The sequence below is a fragment of the Trachemys scripta genome, chromosome 12 (assembly GCF_013100865.1).
Source record: "Trachemys scripta elegans isolate TJP31775 chromosome 12, CAS_Tse_1.0, whole genome shotgun sequence".
NCBI lineage: Eukaryota > Metazoa > Chordata > Testudines > Emydidae > Trachemys > Trachemys scripta.
Window position 1 is genome coordinate 10,240,130 of NC_048309.1, and position 19,492 is coordinate 10,259,621.

At 42.1% G+C, this 19,492-nt stretch overlaps 1 protein-coding gene across 1 annotated transcript in view; it reads right to left on the bottom strand.

Moving 5' to 3' along the window:
• Nucleotides 1-2,191: 2,191 nt before the first annotated feature.
• EDN3 (endothelin 3) overlaps nucleotides 2,192-19,492 on the bottom strand; it is a 37,240-nt gene continuing 19,939 nt past the window's right edge. Inside the window, exons 3-5 of the mRNA XM_034788020.1 lie at nucleotides 5,477-5,653; nucleotides 4,924-5,029; nucleotides 2,192-4,035 (exon numbers count right to left, since the gene is read on the bottom strand). Coding sequence (XP_034643911.1) covers nucleotides 4,957-5,029; nucleotides 5,477-5,653 — 250 coding nt within the window. The 3' untranslated portion in view covers nucleotides 2,192-4,035; nucleotides 4,924-4,956. The remainder of the gene's footprint in view (nucleotides 4,036-4,923; nucleotides 5,030-5,476; nucleotides 5,654-19,492) is intronic.

The window sequence follows — 19,492 nt, forward strand, 5'->3', positions numbered from 1 at the left end:
TTTTTGTCAAGGGAATCCACAACCTGGGGTGAGGGGTTGCTAATCAATCTAGGTCCTGGTTACTAGAACATGTCCCAGAATTGGGACCACTGTGCCTACTCATAATCATGGCTGAGAGGAGTCCTAAAACTGCATCCTTGTATATGAAACCAGGGGTACATTTATACTGCAAGCAGCGCAAGTCTCCAAGCCCAAGACAACAGACATGGGCTGGTGGGTCAGGCTGTGGCACTAAAAACAGCTGTGGAGATGTAGCAGCTTGGGCTCTGAAGCCCCCACTCTCACCCCCCAGTTTCAGTGCCTGAGTTCCAGCCTGAGCCATAATATCCACCCAGTTCTTTTTAGCACTGCAGCACAGTCCCGAGTCTGTTGACCCGGGCTCTGTCACTCACTTGCTGTAGACCTACCCCCAACGTTCCTCTCCAATGAGAGAAACGAACTGTGCAGAGACGCTAATTCATGTCAAAGACTCTGGAATGATTAGGGATGTGGCCGTGTGTTGTTAAAGTGGCCATTGTTCTTTATTAACAGCATTTTCTTCAGCGGCGTTGTTTAAAGCAGCTTTTTCAAATACAGCAGAATCCTCATAGGGGCTAGCGTATATGCTATAGGAAGGTGGAAATCCCACTGAAGTCTTGCCATGCATCTTGAATTTGGTGGGACTTTTGCCTGCATAACAAGTCGGGGTCTGGTCCTTAATTAACACTGCCAGACATAACTAGAAATATGCCCTTGTTTAGCATCTTTGGAAAGCTCTTCACTCAGTCTGTTTACTGTCAGTCATGTCAGGTAAGTGGGTGTATTATATCATTGGGGAGAAGATTAAGTCAATTCTTCTGCATTTAATAAATAGTTTCAGGAACTCAAAGTTCCAACTCAGCATATTCTTCTAAAGCAAATGAAGAGCACTTCAGCTCGTCATAATTTTAGCCAACAGAAAATTAATTCTATCTGTCCATGCACAATAATTCAATAAGATTTTACCATATCCGTGACCCATCTATCTGATACATTTCAGTGTGTTACAAAAAGCATTTAGTAAGGGAGGTGATGTTGAATTCTGCAAAATGATTTTAGGTCCTTAGCCATCAGATTGTATGAGGCTTAGTTTAGCTTACATAGCGACACGTCAGCTTTTCCATGATATGCAATTTTCCTTTCACATGTCATTTCCTCAAAGCCAGATTTTCAAAAGAACTCAGCTCCCAGATGAAGTAAGCACAACTTCAAAAGGACTCCCCATCCAGCAGCTCCCATCTAGAACAGGTAGAGCTGCCAAGCAGTTTTGAAAACTTTTTCCTAACTGCCTCAGGGTGAAACTTGCTATAAAGGCATGAGGTTATTTTTTATTGAATGTCAAGCCCATTAATCTTTTCTCAAGTAGAATAACTCTAGTTCCAGCTCAGATAACTCTAGGGCCCCCGTGAGCCTAGTGTTCAGGCATGGGCTGCATTAGTTAAGATTCAGCAGAAGAGGTCCATAGAGGACTCTGCTTTTTGCCTCTCTTGGGTTTGGTATAACTTTCACTTATTATCTTTGTTTTCTTCACTTTGAGGCCCTGATGATGAACTAATTTTCACATGAATTACAACATTACATTGATAGAATGATATCCTCTGCTGCGGGGTACCCCAAAAGCAAACTATTTTTAGAGAGCATTCAGATGTAAAATCCAGTCATTTTCTTCCTGATGCCAAAGCACAGCAGTCCCTCCAACACTCCAAGGTCAAATCCAGTGCAGTGCCAAAACTCGCACAGGCAAGTTTAAGTTTATGTCATTACAAGATGGCATAGAACCTCAGTGAATTTGGCACTCTATCTTTGGAAAAAAACACTGTAGAGAAGACATGTGGGACTATGGGGAGGTGAGACTCCATGTAGGGATAGAAAGTTTAAATTGCACCAGCTCCCACCCAGGAGAAAATAGTAGGAATCCAAAATATACTGACCACTTCTACCAGAGAGAGCCTGCTAACAGTACCAGTGGAGGCAGCATTGAGTCAGTAGGGTGCTAGGCGCCTTGGGTCTCTTTATTGCCTGAACCTGAAGTCAGTGGATCTTCTGGCTGAGGCAAGAGTACAGGGTTCATAACTAGCCTGGACTGAGTGCTTCTGCATCTGTCCAACAACTCCAGTGAGACCAGATATGGGTTATACCAAGATATCCATTCAGCCACAGAAGAGACAGAAGATTAAATTATATCTTTTTAATTCATGGTTATATCAAAGAGCTCTTTTTATTGTGATTTTGATTTTACTTAATTCGCAGATTATTAGGAGAGCTACCACTCTCCTCTGAAGATGGCAAATTCTCATAATCCTAATTGTGCATATGTATTCCAAAAAAAGTTAATCATGGTTATAAATGAACATTATTGCCTTCATAACAAAAGGTTGGTTATTTAAAATATATATACATATGCGCATACACACACACATTACCTTTGTTACATTATTTTTAAAAAGCCACACCAAAAAGCCATAGGTGAAGTGTTTGAACAATAAATAATCTACTTTTCTATAGACGTACAAAATCATGCCAGCAAGTAAAAAACAGTGATACAAATGTGATAATTGAAAGATATATTCACTTTATAACTCTAATAATTTATTTATGAAATATATCCATATATATATAATATATATATATAATTTTTTGGCAGAGACGTTACCCTTTCTTGTTTCAATGTCTATTGCCACTGTTTAACCTATATATCCATTTGTATTGTGAACTCAAAGTTCAGTTATATTCAATTTGCAGTTTTTGTTTTGGTCTGCAACTATTTTCTGATAAAATATAAATGTCATTTGCTCATAGTTTCACCAAGGAAGATTTGTATGAAGGTCTAACAAAGGAATCAGTAATGCCACAAGTTAGGAAACTCGTCTGTTACATTTTAAATCATATCAAAGAGCAACATTTGGAAGCATTATTCATCCTCTTGCTTGTTCTTTTGTTTTCCCGCAAAAAAACAGTCCATACTTGCTGATGAAATCACTTTTGATGATAAATTTCCAGGGACCAGCATTGTCCTTGTTCCCATTTTCTTGACATATCCCCAATCCTTCAACTGCTCAGTAAAGTGGTTTGAATCAAAGGTTAAAAACATGTCTTAAAACGTCAGCAAATAGGAATGTATACACTGGGTATGTATGGCACAGCACGTATGGGATTAGGAGAGAGAGAGATGTAAATTATTTTGAATGTATGAAGTTTAGATAATGCTTTTGTATTTGTCAGTCTTCATTTCATCCTCAGCAGATTCTTGTTGGTGGATAATTGGAATTCCATTCATCAACTACAGTGTATCCCTAGATAGTCATTGTAGCTGTGTTTCTGGATTGAACTTTCCAGCACAGAAATAATTTGTGCCTTAATTAAGTAACCTATTGAATACTTACTGTATATTGCTAACGTGCTATATTTTATAATGATATAATTATTAATCATTCATATTTATTCTGCATAGATACTGACATTTAAATATCTGCCAGCAAAGTTACAATATGATGATTGGCTAATAGCCTTGCATCTGTTAGCAAGAGACATATTTTGTTTCTGTTTATCCATAATGCAAATATTTAGACAGACAATTCTCTAATTTACCAGATTCTCCAATCATAATTGCTTGCATAAAGCTGGAACTGGGTACTTCACGCAGGCAGCAAGCACTAAGTGGAACAGTATGTTTCTACTGTATTATTTTTAAAATCAGGTAAAAAAAAGGCATTCTTGAATCTGTTTGTGTTGCTAAAGTTTGAATACTCCTTTTTCCCTCCCCCGCATCTCCAGGGTACATGCAAATACTCATCCTGTACTGCATGGTTTATGACACTCTCGTCAGAGAAGTATAAAAGGATGCAATGTTCTTCACACACGTTCATGTGCCCTCAAACTGGCATCAATGCAATAAAGGCGTTGCATACTGCTGGATTATCTATTGGCAGCCAGCCTGAAGCATTCCAATATGTCCATCTCATGGGAGATTTGTAGCTTAGATTCTTGCTTCTGAGCTCTGGCAAACAAACACTAAACCTTTTAAAAAAATAAACTGGAATGAAAATTGCTGGATTATATTGCACTATATAGACCTGATTTTGAGACCAGCCTTGCCATGACCGCTGCAAAACTGGGGGTACAAAATTCTACCCATGATTATTTGTGGGTGCAATGAATGTCACTTGAAAATCTAATTATATCTGATTCTCAAACAAAATCATAAGGATGAATTCAAATCAGGAGTTTCTAATCCCCAACACTTCCCTTGAAAACTGCAGGTATGAAGTTCCGGATTTGGCCTGTCTACTTCCACTGGCTGCTGCGTTCCATCTCATAACTGAAAGCACTTTGCCTTATTCTGATGTCAAGTGCGGTTAGTATTCAGAGTGGACTGGGGAGTGGAGATGGAGAGGGTTAACAGAAATCAGAATCTAGGTCAAATTTACCTCTCCACAACTGGCAATAAACCAGATTTACTGCTGCTTCTAAATATTTTCTCCACCCAACTTATTCCACTTTCTGTGTCTTGGCAACTTAAGTTTTACTGAAACAATACATGAACAGATGTGTCCAAAGTTGCTCCAAGGCAAATTGAACAAAATCAAACATAAGTAAACAACCACTAAAAATACCAAACATATGACCAGTGCCAATAAATCTGTCTTAAAGCCTGAAAGATTAAATCCTTAGAAGTTCTGGCTGATTCATCAGCATTAACTGAGGCCATTCCTGTGAGAGTGCCTTAAATATTTCCGCAGTGTAATAAAGTTACAAAACAAACCTCTTGGCCAAATTCTGCTCTCGTTTAGGCTCATGATACTTCACTGATTTGAACTAAGAGCAAGATTTAGATCTTTGTGTGCACAGGAACCCAAATTAATGTTTCTATCCATATAAAATAGCACATGCACGTATATACTGTACCTCTCGGTTCAGAAACTGCCTGGACCCTCTGTGCTAATGAATGAGGGCACGTTCATTTTCTCTACGTTGCTCTTTCTCTGATGTCTTTTTCAGTGACCCCTGATTACTGTGGAAAAGATAATGAGTTTAGGATTATTTTAGTGTCACCACTTCCATTTTGTCAGTCACCAACAGAGAGCTATTTTTTAAGATTTCAAATGATGTACTTTTCTTGGGAAAGAAGAAAACAGGCATACGCGCTGGATTTTTTTCCTTTTGTCTGAAAAGAATGTAGGATTAAATATGCTCTGAATTATCCTATGTATTCTCCCAACTGAACAGGAGCTCTGCTACTTCATGGGTGCCACGTCGTTTAAAACAAAACTCCAGAAAGCAGTATTAAACTACTATCTGTGAGAATTTCATTTAGAATCAACAAATTTGTTGATCAATTTCATTTGTTGTGTGCAGCTTGATTAATTCATTTGACTGAAGTAGCTAATTGTGTATATATGTTCAGAGATGTTCAAAATTTACCTTACTATTTTTAAAACAGGAAATCAAAGACCCTCACCATCTGCTGTCCTGTGTTCTTGTGCAAAACAACATGCACTGTTTGTCATGTATGTCCAAACAAGAGCACCGTGATAAAGACCAATCTAAAGACTCGGTGCTCTTGCAAAGCTCTCCAGTAGACCTTTTGCCTCTGAAACTGCCTCGGTAGTTAGACAGCCCATATGGTACAGTCCTCCTGTAATGAGAAACACAGAGACACTATACAATTTTAGGAGCTACTTTGGATACAGTTCAGTATCTGTTTCCGTTCATTTATTTGTTTCCATGTAATAAAATGGTCTATTGCTCTGGGCTCCTGAACAATTCATTCATGCCACAACATTCACACAGAAAGTCCTTCCCTAACCAGATTGCAACTCCTCCGAGTTGAAACTGCACATTCAGAATAAGGCAGATAAAATGTCGTATGTGAAAATGCACTCCTAATAGACAGCAGCAAATATCAGCATGGAAAACAACGAATCTGCTTTCTGCAACCCTATTTGTTAATCACAATATACCAAGTACCTGAAATCTGAATAGAAATACAATCCCAGGTTGTTGCTCATTTTAATTCTCACTAGTTTTATTCTTATGGATGGGCCAGTCTCAATCCACTATATAGAACGTTCCTAGTGAAATTACACATTCAGGGCCAACTCTTGATGATTTGCACCATCTGAGGAGCTGGCTCCCAGACAGAACTGCCACTTACTACATGATTTTCATGGAGTGTTACCTGTATGTTCAGTTCACTGTGTCGAGCTTCAGGACATAGCCCGGAACCCCTAAATATGGGAATCAACGGGACAATCCCCCTGGTGTGGAGGTCAACAATTGTGGAGGCGACCACGGCCCAGATGCTGTAGCATAGTGACTGTGAAATGGCTCCACTACTGCTCATCTACTAGACACTATATTCACTGCATCACATCAGGAAGAAGTCCTCCTTAATCCCCAGCAGTCTGTCTACTTCATTGCCGATTGCTTTTTGCATTGTTTTTCTGAGTGGGTGCCCATTCTGCTAATATCCAAATGCACGTGCCTACTGGCAGCTGGTGTGATAAATCAAATTATCGTGAGAATTACCAGCGGGACTGTATTACCACCATGTGGCTACCAAACATGGGACTTCTAAAAGTCCATGAGGCAGCTCTAATTTATGCAAGGGTCAGGCCAGTCCAGCCAACCTACAAACTTGAAATTAGGGGGGGAAAAACTGTCCTTATTTCTAAAGGAAACAGGATGAGAGAAGAACAAAATAATTTTGACAGAGGGATGCAGAACAAAGCCTGGCTGCCTGCGAGTAATTAACTATGTAAGACAGACAAATATTGCATGGTTGGACTGCTCTGTTTAATTTGTCCTCCTTAAATACCATTAGGCTGGCAATAAGAGATCTGCACAAGTTTTCCATCAGTACACACTTGGAGGGGCAGAGGGCTGGAGAGTGCAGGACAATATCTTCCTGCTGTCCGCAAGAACACAAAGCTCTGAAGATTTTGATTGCTATCCACTGAAGTAATGCAATTTATTTATTCAGAGTTACCCACTTTTAACACATCATCTGTTTGTGTGCTGTCTTCACAGCTTTGTCTGCTGGAGCTGCAGTGCATTTACCAGGCAATGAGTAAAAACTTCCCCAGCCCACATGAAATCGCATCCAAGGAGGGAAATGGCTTGGAAGGAAAGAGACATCCCCTCTCTTTCCGGTAGGAGTTCATAGGAGCTGTGCTGTGATTGGCTCCTTTCCTACCTCCTCTAAAGGGCCTTAGGAACAGCAGAGCAGAAGTTGATGCTTAAACTAATAGCATTAAGTTCCTGTGGGAATCTCCTCAGGCAATCAGGTTTCCCAAGGGACAGTGCTCAACAGAGCAGCTGTACCTAGCTCCACTCCCACCCCAGTGACCTGTTGTCTTGGAAACCCATTGGGCATAAACATTGCAGTGGGACATTCACCTGTTCTTGGGGAAGGGACAGTATTAGAGCCCTTGGACTCTACTCTGCCCCTTCCACATGGACCAGCTAGTTCTGTTGCAGATGTGCACTACTTGCATCCTGCCCAGGCCTTAAAACTGAGGATGTCCTGGCATGTGAAAGTTAGTCTTAACGTTTCATCTTATTTAGGGCTAGACTGTGGAACTCTACTCATGCTGATTAGCACCTACTCTAAAAACTGTAAGATCTTGGAGGTAAGGGATAAGACCATTTGTACAGAGGGCATTGTACATTTATAGTGCGAGATGATAATGCAGAAAGCATGGAATGGATTTTGCTGTGATTTGAAACTGAAAACTTTATTTTATGGCATGCAGGTGTTAGAGGGAAATGTTTTTTAAAAGTGTCCTTGCAGATAGCATTCCATCACATGCTGAATAGATACAGAAAAATTCCAATAGAAATGTACAGTAAAGTTTTCCTCACACTGGCCAACCTGGTTGCCATGAAAAAGTCAACATTTTCCAAAAGTTAGCAGTTATTTCCTACCCTCTGTAAAAGGGAAACTGGTGTCTTATGCTTCATGTCTTGGAAAAAGTATTCACAGCTTTGAGAATGTATTCAAGAGCACTTCATCCGTAAGGACCATAACAGGGCCAAAGTCAGTCATAGTTTGAGAAAGTGTAATTGCTATAAATGCTAAAACGCACATAAATGAAAGTTTTTATGTAAACCAATGTGCAGACTGGCCAGCTGAGGACAGAAAAATTACATCCCAACTAAAGGTCTCTTCACATCCCTGGCTTCAGATCTTCCTTTATTTCTAAAACACAAACCCAAAAGCAGAACAGAGGTACTCAGAGTATTGGGTAATACCAACCCAAGGGCTTTCCCACTTCAACCAGCTGGGAAGGGAAAATATATCCCTTCGTGAATACTATACTGAGACCCCACATTAGGGTTTTCCTCTGGGGTTCCTATCTGCTGCCCTTGGTTAAGAGGCAAGACACTTTATTTTTGGCTTCCTGTAGGTCACATGCTTGTACCTAATCATGTGCTTGTATCTACAACTCCAAATTTCAAAGGACCCTATAGCCTGGGACTTGTGCACGTTCTCCCATGTGCTGTTACCTCAGGCTATTGACATTTTGGAAAAAGTCAGGCTTGTGTGCTGTATTCAGTGCCTCTCTGTTAACCAAATCGTCTCCTCCTCACTACCTCTATTCTTCTCCCGCCATTTTCTCTTTATTCTGGGTTCATGCACCCATTCGGTAATCTAAAACTGTGGTCTGGTATCACATCTGATGTTACTGAGAGGTGCTGCATCAGCCTGGTGCAGAGCATTTTGCAAGACGCCTCAGAGTTCAGGCCTTGATTTCTACCCAGCTCAGCAATTTGTTTGGGCACGATCCTGTGCTCCATAGACAGGCCCAAACCCCATTGATTTGTGTGTATTGTCTGACTATAGCTATTGTATGATGAGTTTAGTTCATAAGCTTCAAAGGGATCACGTTCCACAGGCAGCAGGGATAAAGTCAGTGGGAGCTGTGCACTCATTTGGTATCCGGGCCAAAACTTTTAGTTGCATCTACTTAGATGGATTAGATCTACTGAGTATAACAAAGCCTGCAGCTTAATCACCTTTGCAGCCATAAACAGCCAAGGATTTCCAGATAATTTGAGTTTATTACAAAGGAGAGGAAATAAGACAATTTAAGAAAGATAATTTGGCCAAGAAAAAAAGAAAGCACTACAAACTCAGGGCCAAATTCTGTCCTCCTGTTACATCACTATAAATCTGGCATAACCCCACTGCAATCATATTCACTCACGTAACTGAGAGCACAATTTGGCTGCAAGTACTTGAGGAAAATGTTAGCCTGTGCATAGGTATAATTCCAATAAGTGACAGTGTTAGTGTTTCAAGTTAGCACATACCTCTGTCTCCCTCCTTCAGAAGTGAGAAGAATGGCATGGTTGAGGGCTTGTCTACATGAGGAAGCTCTTCAAAATAAGCCAGAGTGTGAATTTTAAGTGCGCTCCTCTTCCAAAGTAGATTAAAGTGCGCAAAAGGACTCTTAGTGCAGTATAAGAGTGTCCACAAGGGGAGCTGTTGTGGAATAGCTACTGTGGGCTATTACCCTGTGCAGAAAAGCCATGAGAGATCCAGCTGATAACAGAAGCATTTGCCTAGCGGCATGCTTAATCTTAGATTGTTACAATAGAGTAATCAATTGCAGGTGTCTGCGCAGCAGGCTTTTGTAGAGATGTAATCCTTTGGTTCAAAAGAAGGGAAGTGGAAATACACTTAAGACACAGTGTGGTAATTAAGTCTGTCAACACTTTAATATTTATATTGCAGCTGTGCCTAGCGGCCAACCTGGCTCATTGTGTTAGATACGGCATAGATATATAGTTAATGACAGTATGTCTCTGTTCATAGTTCACTGTATTCTTTCAGTCAAAACATCTGACCGTTAGCACAGGCAGGGCAGCTTGTTTCTTAGAAATGAAGATGAGGGAAACTGAACTGGTACAAGTTATGCCCAATGTCAAACACAAGCTAGGGCTGTATTGAATTTTATCAAGGAGAGAACATTATACAGCACTGGGACACTGCTGATAGATACAGTGCTTCACTGAGAGAGAATCAGTCTTCTAGTAACTGCAGTGTATTCTGCAAATGCAGACCTACTGCACAAGCTAGGTTTCTCCTATCTATAATTGACAAAGTGGGAAAAGGTTGTAGTTTCAAAGGCATTGATGCTCGGATTTTCAAACCTGGGCTAATAAATACTGCTTACATATTTAGGGATGATTTCTCTTCTAAGCACAGAGTCTGAGTAACTGGACTGCTGTGTGAGAGCTGGAATCCTCCTACCAGGTTGTGGAGTGGTAACAGAGCCATTCTGTGGCAGCTACCGTAACTGTATAATCACTACATTCGCCACCTCTAAGGAAGGGAATGGCAGGTGGATCTGTGTAGTCACCACTCACTACGCCATGCTGAAGATCTGTCCAAGGCAGCACAAAAGCAGCCCCAGCAGTTCACGAGGGATGCTGAGGTTTCTGGCATTGTAAGCCTCTTTGCATAAGTTTCATTGCATTCAATGCCTTAGAATGGAAAGACAGAATTTTCCACATTATGGCCCCAATCCAGCAAAGCACTTAAGCATATACATAACTTTAAGCATGTGCACAGACTGCAGTGGGACTACTCATGTGCTTTAGTACATTGCTGGATCAGGGGCTGTAAGTACCACTTTTGATGTAAATCTTTTACATCTCTTCCAGGCGGGAACAAGCAAGCTGATGTGCTAAGTGGAGTGGATCGGAAATGTTTCAATGGATTGTTCTATGCTGGCAGCCCTGGGATTCTGCCAGTCAAAAACTGCACCTGCAATTCAGGTCCTTAGATGCCTACGTGGTTTCTGTACTTGTGTGTCCACAAATCACAGGCATAACAAGAGGAGGTCATCATGTAAAAGTCAGGCTCTAAAAACACTTTCCCCTCCCCTCCTGAAATTAATAATAACACGTGCCACAATGGTGCATGTTAGAAGAACGTCATGTATGCTTAGGAACAATGAAACAACAATTTTGAACTGATGACAATGATAATTTTGCAAAGACTGCAGGATAATGCTCATTAACAGAACATGGCATACAGCATTTGCAGGACTAGTTAGTGAATGAATGATCTGGCTACTTTCAAAGCTCCTGGCCAGTTATATTATAGTGAATGTTCTGTATCCAGACAGCCAGAATCCAACAAGTTTACTTTTTCTTTTTATAACATGACTATGCCTGTCATGCTATCATTAATTCAGAAGCAGCTACCACTTTCCACTTTCCCAGCCACTTAAATACAACAGATGCCTGAGAGCAGTTCTGAGTTTCAGCCAAAAATAAATAAGGGGGTGGGGGGGGGAAGAGAAGGGAAGGGAGGAACCCTTCAGTATTAGGCAATATTTTCTGGCAAAAGTCCAGGCCAGACAAACTTCAAAAGGGGGGTCTTCAAAACTTTGAGTGTAATTGTGATGGAGGAAGGAATATTAACCTGGTAATGTTGCATGGGAGTTTTACTACTTTATTGTCTGCATTAATACTAGCTGGTGTTGGGATATCAGGGTGTGACTTCACTTGGGGGATGATACTTGAGCACGTACCCTGAGCCCAGGAGGGGGTGGGGGCCAGATGACACCTTCTGCCCAGGAAACTGGACAAAGGCTAGAGGAGGAGCCGGGGGTGGGGCTAGGGGAAGACTGCTGGAGTGGGGGGGTTCAGTTTGGAGCTGGCTGGGAAAATGGAGGGAGGCTCAGCACTGGAGTATGGGCTCCCTACCCCCCAAGATGGACCTGACTGAGGGGCCCTGTTTTCTGTACCTACAAGCCCTGTTTTGACTGTGTTCCTGTCATCTAATAAACCTTCTGTTTTACTGGCTGGCTGAGAGTCACGGTGAATTGCAAGAAGTGGGGGGTGCAGGGTCCTGACTCCCCCACCCTATGTGACAGTAATCTTGAAACCGATCAGATCCCTGCAGTGTCAAGGAGAATGAAGAATGGGAAGGAAGCAAGAATAATTCTCAAACACCTTTCAATGAAACAAAGGGCCTTATAGGTGTAGGATGATGGGGCAGAAACTAGCAAACAGATCCTGGTGGATTTTTTTGATTCCTATAAAAACTCCAGAACCCAATTTGCTCTTATATTCAAACTGATCCAAACACTAAGTTAGGTAACAGGCCAAGCATTGCAGTGACACCCATTGACCATCTAACCCCATTCACGTCAGCATGGCTCTAACAAAGCAGAGTTTGGCCAAAGAGGCTCTGGATGTTTGGCAAAGCATTGTCAGCAACAAGGTAAACGGTGAAAGAGACAAGTAGTTCACAGCCGGGCAAATCACGCTTCAACACCCATAAGCATGGAAGGCCTTGAATGAAGCCTGTGTCTTGGAGCTGTATTCTTGTGGAGCTCCACATGCCCGGGGCAGAAGGAGGTACTAGGGACTAGTGGATCTGCGACAGGACAGGTGTACAATCTTACCATGATCCTCCCACCTGATTCCCAAAGAGGCACAGCACAGCAACCACAGAGGATTCAGAGCCGCCCCACTACCCAATTTGCAGCCTACCTGCCCAGCCTACAGTTTCCCAGTCCAGGCCCTTTTATTTGGGCTGGGCACAATGACTAGGATTTGGCCTATATTGTGCGCGCGCACACACACACACACACACACACACACACACACACACACACCCCCACCCTGGAGTGTCACAAAATAAATGTTTCCTTCCCTTGGAAGCAAAAAAGGTTTATACACCTTTGTTTCTGGATCCCAGTGAGTCCAAACCACAATTAATGCAATAAGCCAAAATCCAGTTACACCTAGGTAAAGCCAGAGTAATTACAGTGACCTCTAGGTAGCCTAGATCCGAATTCAGTATAACTGGCATATTAATGCTGTCCAGAGAATGAGAAGTTTGACATAGAGCTCAGGTTACTAAGTGTATTAGGTAGAATTGCCCTGTATCTGAGAATGCCCTAGAGTGGGAGAGGTGCATTTTTTCCCAGAAACATAAGCACTCTAACCCTTTTTTCCCTGTTTTACTTGTTCCTTGGTGCAAGCGAAACACTTTTGGTGCAATTTATGCCTCAGGCAAACTGAATGATCACATCCATCACAATGGGCAGCACATTTCTTTGCTGATCCTTTGATGGAAATAATTAAACCTTGGGCCTCTATAGACAGCTCAGAGGAAAAGTTCCCATGGCTGGAATCTTGCTCATTCAGAGGATGCACTGGGAATCCCATTTTTGATAATTGCATTAGCACAGTAAAATAAAATGTAAATATTGAGGCTACTGCACTACAAAATGTGCTATGGTCACTTACTCTGACAAGAGTAGCTTACCTTTAGTGATGGGCAATTTTTGAATAGCTAACAAATGCAATACAGTCTATGTAAAAGCAACAAAGTCCTAATAGTCAGAGATCCTTCTATTACACTGTATGAGGATAGGGCAGGACATTTCAGTCATAGGCTGCATAGGATGATAAAAAGGAAGCAGGATTTTTTTTTTTTTGGCAGAGACAAGACAACAAAAATAAAAAGTCAGTACAGATACCCCAGAAACCTGAGACAGATGGCTTTGTTTAACACAGTTTCAGGGTGTCTCACATCCATCTCCTGGGTCTTGAGATCTGGGAATTTAACTCCTTCCAGGCCCATTAGCTGGAGCTGCTACCCCTTAAACAGCCTACTTATCACTGGGTTTCCTGTTTGGATTCACCCTTTTAAAATGGCCTTTCCCAGCATGCTCTTCTTTAGCCCTTTATATCTGGGCAGCCCTAAAATGGCCACTTCAAATAACTAACTGCTGATCCTTCCTCTATTCTAGGTAGGAACTATTTTAATTTCTGTGTTGTTTTTGCCTTCTCTCATTCCTGAGATAACATAGCCTCCTCATATGCTGTGTCTGTATTATGTTTTGCTGAGAAATGGGGAAGAAGTGCCAGGATTTGCACCACATTTGACAGGATTATGTATAAATGCTCCATATAGTCTTTGGAAAATGGGAAAGACACATCCAAGTTATTCCCTGTGCTATGAGAACATCGTTCCCCTGGCAAAGGATATATCGGCTAATATATTAGGCCAAGCTTTCTAAAAATGACAAATAATTTTTGGTTCCCTCTGTTTTTGAGAGCTCAACTTCATACTAGCATTGGGTAGGAAAAGGTCCCGTGAATATTTGAAAGTTTGAAATGTTTTCCAGTCTTGTATTAGAACAAAAAGTTGAAATCTCAGAAATATTTGCAAACCAAAAAACTGAACATTTTTGCTTATGGGTTAATCAAAATGTTTCAATAATTTCTAAATATTTAGTTTCAATTTGACCCTCGAAAACTTTTTTTTGAAATGAAAAGTCATTTTGAACCAAAAACTTGGGGGTATTTTGTTTTAAAGTGTCCATTTTGTTTGTTAGTTTAAAAAAAAAAAACCTCAAGGAAAATTTTTTGAAAAGTTGGAAAATTCATCAAACCCAACCCCGTTTTGAACAGTTTTCATTTCAACTAATTGGCTTGGGGGGGGGACACAAAAAGGTGCTGAGTAAACTATCTGAAAGGTTGTTTTATACCAAAATCCAGGCAAGAGGGAAAGGCTGGGGGGAACCTTAGTGCTGGTTTTTGTTTGGGGGATGTTTACACTTATCATCATTTAATTTTGAGACCAAAATGGAACATTGTATTGCTGGGTGATGAAATCAGAGGTGACAACCAGTTATTGTTCTGTACAGCATGAACTTCAATTCCTTTAGCATAATGAAAGCCTTTTGGTTGAAATGTTGTAAACATTGTTTTCAGGAGAGCGTGGGGGAATCTTTCCCTTCCCAGCTAGAAAGCAGATTCCTAACTACCAGTGACATGTTTTGCAACCTGACAGAAATGTTCCATTCATTTTTAATTGATAAGAGTTCATAGTTACCCTGGTTAGACAATGTGCTGGGAGTGGACTATATAAGTACAATGGCCACCGCCCTGGCTTAGAAGGTAAGTGAAAGCAGCTATACAAAATAAATATAAATAAATAGAAAGGGAGAGAAGGAGAAACTGATATCAATGAATATAAATTAGAAGCTAGGAAATATAGAAAATTGATAAGGGAAGCAAAAGGACACAATGAGACCTCTTTAAAGACAGTAAAAAGGAATTTAAGTATATTGAGAACAAAAGGAATCCTAACAATGGTATTGGTCCATTACTAGATGGACATGGTAGAACTGTCAATAATAATGCAGAAAAGGGAGAAGCGATCAATAAATATTTCTATTCTGTATTTGGAATTCCAACAGTAACTAGGAACAGAGGGTCCTGTGGCACCTTTGAGACTAACAGAAGTATTGGGAGCATAAGCTTTCGTGGGTAAGAACCTCACTTCTTCAGATGCAAGTAATGGAAATCTCCAGAGGCAGGTATAAATCAGTGTGGAGTTCAGTCTGATTTATACCTGCCTCTGGAGATTTCCATTACTTGCATCTGAAGAAGTGAGGTTCTTACCCACGAAAGCTTATGCTCCCAATACTTCTGTTAGTCTCAAAGGTGTCACAGGACCCTCTGTTGCTTTTTACAGATTTAGACTAACACGGCTACCCCTCTGATACTGAACAATAACTAGGGATGATGTTAAATAGCAGCTACTAAAGTTAAACATTTTTAAATCAGCAGGTCTGTATAACCTGCATCCAAGAGTTTTAAAAGAGCTGAGGAGCTCTCTGAACCATTAATGTTGATTTTCAATAAGTCCTGGAACACTAGGGAAGTTTCAGAGGACTGAGAGTAAGCTAATGTTGTACCAAAATGTAAAAAGGATAAATGGGATGACCTGGGTACCTGTAAGCCTGACATCAATTCCAGGCAACATCATAAACTAGTTGATACAGGACTCCTTTAATTTAATTAAAAAAAAATGTAAAGGAGGAAAATAAAATTAATGCCGACCAAGATAGGGTTACAGAAAATAGGTTTTTGTCAAATTAATTTGATATTTTTGATGAGATTGGTTCATAAAGGTAATAATAGTTTTGATGTAATATACAAAGCGTTCTGCAAGGTAGTGTTTCTAGTGGAGTCCGGCAGGGATTGTGTTCTTGGCGCTATGTTTAATATATTGAGTTGGAATGGGGGTGGGGGAGTGTAGGGAGGTCCTGGAAAGCTGTTTCTTTTCTCATTACGCTTTATGTGACTGGAGATTTCACCCAGAGTTAAAACAAACCTCAAACATCTGAATTTGTTTCAGATAGAGATTATTATCTAATGATTCGTTGTAGAGTGTTGTAACTCACATGCAGCACACTGCAGAATGAAGTGTAAAGAGAACTCCCTTGAGATTCTCTCCCTGTGTCTCCCTAGGGTGATTTCTCTTTATATCAGGACTTGTGCACCTATGCAAAGAGGAAAGGATTTGATCTCCTTTGTTTGTGGTTTTTTGCAGTTACTAGCTCTTATGAATTCTGTTGTAAATACATTTCAGTACTACCATTACAATACAGAATTGAGCCTATCAGAGCAAAAATAACTACAGGTACAATGGAAAGACAGATTCTTGAAATTGGAGGCACTGGCCCAGTTTTTTTCTGAAACTGATTTTGAGACACCTCCCTCCTTCCTTTGACAGAGGTGAGAGTACATCTGTGATCACCCAAGTCATATTGTCCAGATAACAAAAGTTCATTCCAATTCTGAGCATGTGCAATGTAATGCAAATACTGTTTCTGTCCATGTTTACTAAAGTAAATATCAGTAGCATAGCAAGGGGGGGAGCACAAGGAATGGCCACTCCCCCACTGAGCACAAGTGACGCCTTTTTAATTTTTTGGCGCCTTTTTAATTTTTACTCTGAACGGGGGCGGACATAAAAAAAGGTGCCACCCGCTGCGGTGCTTGTATTCACCGGGCGGCACTCCGGGTCTTCGGCATCACTTCGCCGGCGGGTCCTTCACTCGCTCCGGGTCTTCTTTGGCATTTCGGCGGCGGGTCCTTCAGTGCCGCCAAAGACCCAGAGCGAGCGAAGGACCCGACGCCCAAGACCCGGAGCGCCGCCCGGTGAGTACAAGCGCCGCAGCGGGTGGCGTCTTTTTTTTTTATGTCCACCTGCTCCCCCTCCCCCGTTCACTCCACCTGCCTACGCCACTGGTAAAGATATCTTGATAACTGGGTTTTGTTTTAACACAAAAACCTGGCTCAAGAGACGCAAACCTCTTTCCTTTAATGAGTAATCTACAGTAGGTGTACAAAAATTGTACCAATTTCCCATCCTCCATCAGTAATTTAACCTCCTGCAGTTTACGTCTACATGAAAAAGTGAATGCCAGTGGTATCTGTTTTTACTTGTCCGGGGAAAGTTTTGATTCTTTCTCTTTTCATTCTTCCTTAAAATCATGCCCTCTTTTCCCACAGCCTAAGGGTAAGCACCCTGACCCACCCCCCACCTATATACAAGCACCCTGACCCAGCCCCCACATACTCCCACAGCCCTTACCCTGACTGCTCTCCTGACCAGCCCCACACCCATATACCACCATCCTAACCCGGGCCCCTCCTTGTAGAAACAGCATGTCTGCAGCTTCCTACCAGAGCGACTATTTACTTCCCTTGCCTTCTGCTAGCCCTTCTCCTCCATGCCCCAAATAAGTCCCTGTGGCTGGAACGGAGCTATGCTGTACCCAAGAGATCCAGCACCTTCTCTGTACTCCAGGGCAGGAGCGCATTTGCTGTGTGGGGCTGGCCTGCTCAGCTGGGCAGTAGCTATGTGAGCTCTCCATGAAGAGCAATTTCAAAACTTCCTGGGGCTTTAAAAGAGGAGAGGCATATACCTGTGTATCTGGCTGCAGGGCAGCGGAGTTCAAAAAAGTGACAAGAGTGGTCATGGCAGGCATTGTGGAACACCGCTTGGAGGCCCTTTAGGACGACATAAGCACCGTAGTGTCTACACTGACACTGCACTGCTCTAAATACGTCGCCCTAAGCACTATGGCTCTCATCAAGGTGGCTTTATTAGGTCGGCATAGCGGGAGAGTTAAAGTAGTGGGAGGAGCACTGCAGCATGTACACCTCCAGAGTTCGGTCGACGTAAGCTGCCTTATATCAACTTAACTTTGTAGTGTAGACCAGCCTTAAAATAAACCTCTGTCTCAGCTAGCCCATAAATGAGTGGCAAAGTCAAATTATTTGCTTTTTTTTAATAAAAGGAAGTTACTCAGTACACAAATGTAGTAATTTCTCCCTCAGCAACCCTCTCCCACTAGCATTCCAAGAATGTTCTCAAACACAGAGCTTTCACCACTGCCCCCCAGAAATACCTAGGGTTGCCAACCCTCCCGCTTTCGCCAGGAGTCCTGGAATCAGGCTTGATCTCCCAGAGGCTAGTTCAGCCAAACCGGGAGACTTTGGACGCTAACAGTCCGGCGTGGCAGCGGAGCTAAGGCAGGCTCCGTTACCTACCTTGGCTCCGCGCTGCTCCCAGAAGCGGCTAGCACTATCCCTGCAGCCCCTGTGGGGGGAGGGGTCTCCATGCACTGCCCCCACCCTGAGCGCCAACTCCGCAGCTCCCATTGGTGCACAGAGACCCCCTGCCCCCCCACCTAAGAGCCGCTGCCAGAGGGATGTCAGTCGCTTTCGGGAGCTGCCTGAAGTAAGCGCCAACCCCCTAACCTTCTCCTGCAACCCAATCCCCTGTGCCAGTCTAGAGCCTGCACCCCCTCCCACACTCCCTCCCAGAGCCTGACCCCTTACCCCCTTCCACACCCAACCCCCTACAGGGGTGGACTATTCTATCAAGGTATTTTAAAAAAACTATTGCTGCAAAAATGCATTCAGTGTTTCCTAAATCAGATCTCACTGGGGCTTCCCAAAGGAATGCTAAAGTACGTTTCACTTAGGCTAGCATCTAAAAACATAGCAGACTCAGGAATTATATGTTATACCCTTAGAAGGCAACAAGAAATCAGAGTAGCTAGGCATCCCAAACCACACTAATTAATTTACCTCTGCATCAAGAAAATATTTACCCACTCTGGGCTTTCGTTTGCACCCATGAAGCCTAATTGACTCCACTGAGATCTCATGGGTATGCTAATAGTGTATAATAGCACCTAATGGTAATCAAGAGTAGGAGTCACGCATTGCACTAAACTCAGTATAAACACTTAGTAAGACAGTCCCTGCCTTGAAGAGTGTAAAATCCAAACAGACAAGACAGAGCAAGATTGCGAAATAGGAATGCAACATACAAGTATAACAGGAGGATGGGAACATAAGTATCAGAATTAGCATTCAAAAGGGCAAACACTCAAGGGGAAAATAAATACTTCCTTCCATCCCCACCCTCCTCATTTTTCAATCTCTGGGAATCTGGCGATGGGCCAGGTGACTGACTTCAGGGGGGTGTGTGTTCACTGTGATTGGGGGTAGAACTATCCAAGGCCAATATGCCACAGATATCAACTAACGTGTGTGTCATAGGGAATGGAATCCTCCTAACAAAAACCTGCTATGGGATTGCACAGTAATTGCACTATGGCAGTGTTTAGGA